This window comes from Arachis hypogaea, chromosome 15, assembly GCF_003086295.3.
Source record: "Arachis hypogaea cultivar Tifrunner chromosome 15, arahy.Tifrunner.gnm2.J5K5, whole genome shotgun sequence".
NCBI lineage: Eukaryota > Viridiplantae > Streptophyta > Magnoliopsida > Fabales > Fabaceae > Arachis > Arachis hypogaea.
The window spans coordinates 16,546,253-16,554,557 of record NC_092050.1 but is presented as its reverse complement, the minus strand read 5'-3'; the positions used below and the strand labels follow the sequence as shown (position 1 = coordinate 16,554,557).

The following is an 8,305-nucleotide window of genomic DNA, read 5'->3' as shown; positions in this document are numbered from 1 at the left end:
GCTAACTCCTTAAATTTGTAGTATAAATATACTTCGATTTAAGATCTAATTCAACAGATATTAGACACTTTAGCTATATTATTCAAAGAAAACAATCACTTTGTTTAATTAGTGTTTTGTGGGCCACAATGTCATTGAGAAGAAGGGCAAAAAATAACAAATATTAAAAAAAAAAAATTGAAAGCAATCTGGGGCTGAAGGCTGAACTCTCAGGTTCGGGGCCAACTCCTCACCCTCACCTCATCGGTGTCCACGGCACATGACTACTTGAGTTACTATCATTCAGGTTTTTATTTTTAAAATTATTATTTAAATATTAAAATTAATCAATAAATTAATTACCATACAAATATATATAATTTAATTTATTTTTAATATATATTTTATATTATAATATACATTCTATTTTAGACTTTGAGTGATATATATCTAGTATAGTTGTATTATTTTTTTCTCTTTGTTAACAGAGGTAGAATAATTTTTGTTTGACAAAAAGATAAATAGGTCCTGACCTTAGGGGTGGCAACGGGGCGAGTAGGGGCGGGTTTTTGCTCTACCCGACCCGCCCCGCCCTACAGAAAACCCGCATCAAACCCGCCCCGCCCTACCCGCGGGTTGTAAAATGTTAAACCCTAACCCGCCCCTGCGGGTACCCGCCCCGCTCCTGCGGGTACCCGCCCCGCCCCTATAATTATTAAATCCAACAAATAAAATTAAATTTTAAAATTTATATAACCACCATTTATATACATAGTATAAATTAAAGTAAAAATTTATATATGATATAATATTATTAATCATTTTACTAATTATTTTATATATGTTACGTATATTATATATTAAAAATATATATATTTACATATATATTATATATACCAGGGCGGGTTTAACCTAAACCCGAACCCGCCCCCGCCCCGCCCAAGAACCCGCCCTGTTAAAACCCGCCCCGGTGCGGGGGCGGGTAATTACCCGCCCCGAGCGGGTAGGGGCGGGGTGGGTACCCGCGGGTTCGGGTAGTGTTGCCACCCCTACCTGACCTTTTGCTCCGTGAATATTTTCGTCTCTGACCATTGAAAAATACTTTTAAATTTCTGACATTCACAAAACTTGGACAGATCAGTCTCTGACAGAGGCATTTGGACGGATCAGTCCTTGACGGAGGTATTTAGACGGAAGGACTGATCTGTCCAAATTTTGCGAAGGTCAGAGACTTAAAAATATTTTTCAATGGTCAAAGACAAAAATACCCACAAAACAAAAGGTAAATAATCTATTTATCCTTTTTTCTTGTTCTTTTTCTCGAAGAGTTATAGTTTTACACTTTTACTTTAGCAATCAAATTTGACAATTTACATTGGGTGGAAAGGAGGCCCATATTTGGTGGGTCACCGGTGAACCCGATCCACACCATCATATATATAGTCAATACCTGGAACTAAAGTCTAAGGTTTATTACTTCATTATGTGCATTCTAAACTAGTTGGTTTATTAACTTGAGATTGGTCTAGTAATGTTTGATCTTTTAATCAAAATTCTGGAATTTATGTTGCAAGAATAAACAATTTTCGTTGAAGTTATTATGAGTAGTTTAATAAAGAGACTTATTGTAGTGATAATGTGCCTAAAAGAGGAAAACTCCCTGAATAGACTAACTATTGTAACTCTCTGTAAGACTTGAATTTATGAATTGAACCAATCCTTCAAGTTGCTCACTTGCTCGTAATAGACCGAAAGGACAAAAAAAAAAGGGAGACTGGTTTAAGTTGTTGATTGATTGAGGGTTGGGGTGCATAGTGCATCTTTGGCCTAGGGAATGGAGAAATATCAATTCCCCCTCCTTTCGGTTACTGGATTAGATAGACATAAAATGGTGCTAATGACTTCTCAAAATTCGCTTTTCTTTGTCCTCTTTGGTCTTAGTTTGGATATAACAACTTTTTGCCAATTCTCTTTTCATTTTGCAATTTCAAACAAGATGATAGATGAATGAAACTCTGTAAAAACAAGATCAGATGGTAAAAAGCAGGCAAGTATAAATAAATGTGATCTTTGTGGAAAAGGAGGCGACAATCGTATAGTACAATCTGAGAGGAGGATGGGTCCCATTCAGTAGCATACACATACAGGTAGGTCTACCTCTCTGCACCATAAATCAAAAGAAATATTCAATTGACGCAATGTTTAAAGACTAATGCCAATTTAACGAGTATTTAACTATTTATAATGAATGACAGAGACTACTCATTGAAAGGGGATGTACGGGTAGAGATACAGAAATGAATTGAATAATGAATAGAGTACGTACGTAGGTGAGGTGAGTGAGTCTGAAATAAAAACTAAAAAGGTACAAGTATGTATTATTGCAAGGTTTTACTCTCTTTTTTTTTTTTCCCCCACTTATTCATCTGATCGGTTTCACATGACTGTACCCGCAACCAAGCAAACTGACAAAAACCAATTTAATAAATAAACCAAACCAAACCAAACGAAACAAACTCAGCTATCTCTCCTCACTCTCTTAACTGCAACCTCCATTAACCAAAAGCAAAAACCAAACCATCCTTTGGAAAGATTTTGCTCTCTTATTTTTCGCACCCGTAACACACCCAACCATTCCATTCTCTTCTTTTCTTTTCTTTTTTTCTGAGTCTAAAAAAGCAAGCCCAGACACAGAGAGATAGTGTAGGACTGGCTCTCCCAACCATGGAAGCTTTTAGTTTGCTCAAGTACTGGCGAGGTGGTGGCGCACCCCTTCCACCTCCCTCTTCCGCCACCGCCGCCGCCGCCACTACCACCATTCTCCGTCAGCACCATAATGCAACTGACAGCGACGACGATGACGACGACGACGACGCGGACGGTCCATTCTTTGACTTAGAGTTCGCTGTTCCCGACGAAGTTGATGACCCCGAACATTCTCATGAAGACCCCAACGCCACCATTAATAAGCACTCTGACCAAGAAGAGGAAGATGAAGAAGACGACGACGACGACAACATTGAAGAATGCGAGAGAGAGTTCAAGTTTACGCTGTCTCCTTCAAGCAACGATCGAGGCGATGATCCCAACCTTTCTCTCTCTCCTTCCGACGATCTCTTCTTCAAAGGAAAGCTGGTGCAGGTGGACCCTTCCTCCTCCGAACCAAACTCCAAGCCTGCTCCTCCTCAGTTCACGGCCTCCTTGTTCAAATCCGCCACCAAATTCCGCGTCTTCAGGTTGGGAGGCCTCAACAAGAAACCCAAGGACTCCAACAATGGCGCCTCCTCCGACTCCGTTCCCAGAGAGACAGAGTCACAGCAGCAGAAGAAGCAGCAACCGTCGGAGAGAAAGCACTTCACGGTGAAGTTCAAAGTTGAAGAGGTGAAAATCATGTCTCTTTTCAGCAGAGATAACAGTTCCAGAGGTAACAACAAGAAGCACTCGAACTCGCACTCGCACAACCCGGAGGAGTCACCTTCTTCCTCTTCGGAAGAGAAGCGTTCTTCAAAGGAAGTCATGAACAAGTATCTCAAGATGGTGAAGCCACTCTACATTAGAGTCTCTCGTAGATACGGTGATAAACTTGGCTTCTCCGGCCACCTCAGCTTGAGTTCTGCTGCTGATAAACCTGCTCCGCCGCCGAGAGACACGCCGGAGAAGAAAGGATCTCCGTCTAAGGCGGCAGCGGAATCCGATGCCGGCGAGAACAGAGAAACCAACACGAAAACCGAGAAGCAGGGGAATAATGTGCATGGAGGAGGGCTTAGAGTAGTGTGCAAGCGTTTGGGAAAGAGTCGTTCGGCGTCGTCGGCGGCCGTAGCCGCTGCTCCGGCGGCTTCGGTGTCTTCGAAACGGCGTGATGATTCTCTTTTGCAGCAACAGGACGGGATTCAAGGCGCCATTATGCACTGCAAGAGATCCTTCAACGCTTCAAGAACAGGTGTTTTTCTTTAACAGTGGACCCTTATTTTGTCTCTTTCATACTCTTAAGTCTTAATTAATTAATGCTTGTTGTTAACTTTGAAACAGAAAGCGAGTGTTGTGGTGTGAGGGAGGAAGTGGCAATGGCAATGGCCTCCGCCTTGGAAGCTTCAAGGAAGTCTACAAATGAAGGCAAGGACAAAAGAAGTTGAAAATTACTGTAACCCTCTCATGTCTGTAAAAAAGTTAAAACGTTGCTGTATGCTCAATTACTTTCTTATCTCTATGTTAATTAATTAATTAATTTATTATTAATTACTATTAACTAGTGTAGTTAAGAGAGAAGGATGAGAATGAATGAATGAGGCTCTTTTGCCAATAGTTCAGTGGCTCTCTGTCTTTTTTGTTCCCTTGTTAGTGTAAACTGTAAAGCTCTTCTTTCTGAGAAAGTGAAAGAAGAATCAGATCTTTTCTCTGTGTACCTATGTTTTTCTTTTTTTTATCTTCTTATTGGCCATTTATGTATCATATTCTCTCTAATCTAACATGTCAAGTGGCTTTCTCTTCCCACTAACACCCTAGTGAGTCCGTGGGTACAAAAATTAAATTCCCTTACTTTATTTTAGTATTAGTGCCATGTTACATACTTGTCTACTTGTCTTAATTATCGCAATTTTAAAACCCGATGAATCTAATTATTAATTCTTTTAATCCGGGTGAATCAGAAGAATAAAAAATAAGCAATGCAGTTGAATTCATAAAGTCCTCAACTTTTAATATTATGGGGTATGGAGCAGCATCATAGTCATTAGAGATGATGGAAAATGCGGTCAGAGAAGTGGGAAAGACGGGGACATGAGCAGTGAAAGTAAGATTTTCTTTTCGGCTTAGTGTAAAGATATTTTGACTAAGTACCTAGCAGGGAGTGAGGGGTAAAAATGGAGTTTCGCACGGTGGGATGAAAAACAAAATAGTAAAAAGAAGTGGGGCTTCCAATTCATGTGTTTCTGAAGGGTCGCAGAAGAGAAGCAGGCATGGGAATTGGAGCTGTGTCCATTTAATGAAATTTGGTGCATCAAGTTAGTGTGTGGGCACATATGTACAATATTAATAATAATGATAATATAACATAATAAAATAAAATTGGTATAAATAATGAAATAATATAACGTTGGATGTCTAATTTGTCTCTTTGTGGTAACCATACGAATAGGTAGGAGCTCAAGATACCTCAACTAAGCTAAGCACCTGCCACGTCCTACATAAGAGGGATTTGTAAACCCCATCCTAATGCCCAGTGGGAAATGGCCCTACAACAATTACATTTTTGAGTTCATAAGCTTGTTGGGTTGGTAATTGAGGTCCCTAATTTGGACCCACTTGGGAACCATATCTTTCCCACCGCTTGCACGACATGAAATTCAGCTTTAGGAGGGGACAACACCGTAATCCAATTGGGACATATATTATAATAAATCCACAACTGGTTACTTCATTGAGTTTAATCAAAGTTAACGTTTGAGATTAATTATCTTAGAATAACTGGATAATAAGTGATCTGTATGCCGCCTAAGAGGACAAACGTGCAAGCGTAATTTGACTTTTGAGTTGTTTTGACATTTGACTTTTGAGTTGTTCACAAGTTTGTGATTCTTATTATAATATTAAATAACTAAAAAGAATATAGCTATTTGTTAAAATTATCTATGATGAAAGATTTTGAAATTATTTATAGTAAGAATAAGTTTTTCAATAATATTGTTTAACAATAAATAAAAATACTTGTTAGCCATACCCATAAATAAGCAACATGCAGTAATAAAATAAAAAATATATGTAACTTTTTCTTTTCTTGGTCTAAAACATGTAAGCTTTCGGCCGTACTATTGTTGCAGCTTCACTTTCAGGCCTAATAGCGGAATCAGACCCGGGAACCCGCGATATGTGTTACAGGCCCAGCCCATGCAATCCATCACTGTTAGTTATAGCAAAAAAAAAAAAAAAAGTCCTAACAATTTAATTAACATGATTGGTCTAACTAGCTAGCATTAACCTTAACTAACACTGAAGATGTTGAATCGAATGAGATGTGAAGTTGAGAGTCATAATGCAAGCCATCACTATGTTCTTCCTCTTGTTTACAATCTTCAATACTTGCACACAACCACTCAATTCCGCATAGCTTCTTAGTTTCGTTACACCTGAATAATTGATATTATTACTGGACCTTGCATTCACCATCACATTGAATTCTTGGATATCTCTACCCTTCACTCTCGAACCCACAATTCCCCTTTCACCAACACTTACAACCCCGTAAAGAAATTTCACTGAACTGTTATGGTAACTGAAGTGGCCATAGTTTGGGTTGATGATCATCATAGAAAAAATCATGGTCACGTTAAAGGAAGCATATGATGGTGATGATGATGAAGTGATGCTATAACCAACGTGCATCATCTTAGCTGATTTGATTTCTATCTTGGGTTCTCTAACTCTCAAAACGACGGATGCAAAACATAAACACACGCCAAAGAGGGTCACAAAGCAAGCCAAAGTGTACACCAAACATTTGCTACTTTGTTTCTTTTCTTTATGAAGTGCGAATTTGGTGATTATTTCCTCTGACTGAAACTTACTAGGCAAAACCTGTGCCATCATTTAGAAATTTCTATAAACAAAGGCAAATTATGAGAATGAGGCTGAAAAGTAGTTGGCAGAGTTCTCCGTTCTTATTAGAATTGAAGGGTTTCCTCATGTGTATATATATATATATGAAAAAAAATATATACTATACTACACTTTCACTAACTCCAGCACTTGAATTCCTTCATACATAAGCAAGAAAACATTTCACAATATTCGGGTTTTTCGTCTTCTGTTACATAGATTCTCCACTAATGAATTGCATGACGACGCACAAAGCAAAATTAAAGATCCTTCAATATAATTAACCACGTTGGATTGACGTCATTATTGTGTAAAGCCTCCATTAACTTGAAGAGGCTAAGACTGTGTTTAGAAAGCATTAGAATGAGAAAAGAATTCTATTTCTTTACTTACCAAAAAAAAAAAAGAAAAAGGATTCTATTTCTTTTATGAAATGAATTCTAATTCTATTTCAGATTTAAATTTATAATTTAGAACAAATAATTATATGAAGGAAAGGAATTGTGTGTTCTTTACTATTTTGTCTCTGTGTTTCTTTATTTGTCTTTATTTATTCATTAGGGATAATTTTAACATTTTAATCTATAATAATTATGAAATTGTAAATCAATTTTTTTTTATTTGATTTTAGTTTGAACACTAATGTGAGAATTGAAATTCTCTTAAGAATTGAAAATAACACTTTTATTATATTTCAAACGAAAGAAAAAAAATTCTTTTTTTGTGAGAATTCTATTCTCAAAGTGTTTCAAACACACACTAATAATGCTAAGTAAGCAGCCAACTTTTATGAACCTTCTTATGCTGACAATCGTTTGTTTCGGTATATATTGTTATAACAGGACAACAAATATTGATATTCTTTTAGAACAAAAAGATAATATGTGAAATTATTCGCAGCATATGTTAAATAGTCTTAAACGCTGTTTAATTAACTCTAACACGAAAGTTATATAAATTTGGTTAGTTTATCACCATAGTGTTCTAGATTAAGCAAGCAATCAAAATCAATCATCTGGCTAGTTCTTATCGTTTCGTCGTTTACTACTGTGTTACTCGTCTTTCATTAACTTCGACAAATAATGTCAAAACAAGTTTGTGTCACAATCTCATTCTAGCACATTTTTTCCAGCCTTCGAATAAATTGACCTTTCACCTTCAAATATGTAATCTCGACTTGACAATTTTCATCGATTATATCGACATCAGCCATATTTATCGAACAAGTCGTTTCTTCGATTTCAACAAAGTTTGAAGGTACTTAGTAAGAATCTATATTTACCTTTATTTTTGGTTTCTCAACAAACTTAGGTCGACCATCCTTAATTGCCTTCTGAATCAAATCCCTGAAACGTACACAATTATTAGTATGATGTCTAGGAATTTGATGAAATTTATAGAACTTTTGATTCTTGATTTTTGTTATAGAAGGCATTCGTTTAGGGAGAATGAATTGCTTGTCTTTTAATAACATGTTGAATATTTGATATGCTTTAGTCAAGTCAAAAGAATAACTTCTTTCTCCCAATAAAGAAGATTTGTCTTTTGCTAGATTAAGAGATCGACACACATAGAGAGGTTCATCTTTTAATTCAGCTGCATAAGCAGTTTTATTATTTGACTCCTCTTCACTTATGCATTTTAAAAAAGCAACTTCTTTATTAAGAAAGGATGTTTTCTCGCTTGATTCAAATTCGTCTTTTTTTTATTCAGTTTCTCAATTTGCTAAACCTTG

At 36.8% G+C, this 8,305-nt stretch overlaps 2 protein-coding genes across 2 annotated transcripts; one reads left to right on the top strand and one right to left on the bottom strand.

The window, feature by feature from the left end:
- Positions 1–2,317: 2,317 nt before the first annotated feature.
- On the top strand, positions 2,318–4,381 carry LOC112749695 (probable membrane-associated kinase regulator 2). The gene is made up of 2 exons (XM_025798043.3): positions 2,318–3,919; positions 4,009–4,381. The coding sequence occupies exons 1-2, from the start codon at positions 2,704–2,706 to the stop codon at positions 4,110–4,112; spliced, it is 1,320 nt and encodes a 439-aa protein (XP_025653828.1). The 5' UTR covers positions 2,318–2,703; the 3' UTR covers positions 4,113–4,381.
- Positions 4,382–5,783: 1,402 nt separating this feature from the next.
- Positions 5,784–6,558, bottom strand: LOC112746909 (late embryogenesis abundant protein At1g64065). The gene is made up of 2 exons (XM_072217765.1): positions 5,964–6,558; positions 5,784–5,875 (listed from the first exon to the last, which is right to left on the bottom strand). The coding sequence occupies exons 1-2, from the start codon at positions 6,556–6,558 to the stop codon at positions 5,784–5,786; spliced, it is 687 nt and encodes a 228-aa protein (XP_072073866.1).
- Between the last annotated feature and the right edge of the window lie 1,747 nt (positions 6,559–8,305).

Excerpts from the sequence above, each read along its gene's own strand:
- LOC112749695 (XM_025798043.3), top strand. The coding sequence starts at position 2,704 with ATGGAAGCTTTTAGTTTGCTCAAGTACTGGCGAGGTGGTGGCGCACCC. Across the intron at positions 3,920-4,008 it reads CTTCAACGCTTCAAGAACAG|AAAGCGAGTGTTGTGGTGTG; the intron begins GTGTTTTTCTTT and ends ACTTTGAAACAG.
- LOC112746909 (XM_072217765.1), bottom strand. The coding sequence starts at position 6,558 with ATGGCACAGGTTTTGCCTAGTAAGTTTCAGTCAGAGGAAATAATCACC. Across the intron at positions 5,876-5,963 it reads TTCGATTCAACATCTTCAGT|TGATGGATTGCATGGGCTGG; the intron begins GTTAGTTAAGGT and ends TATAACTAACAG.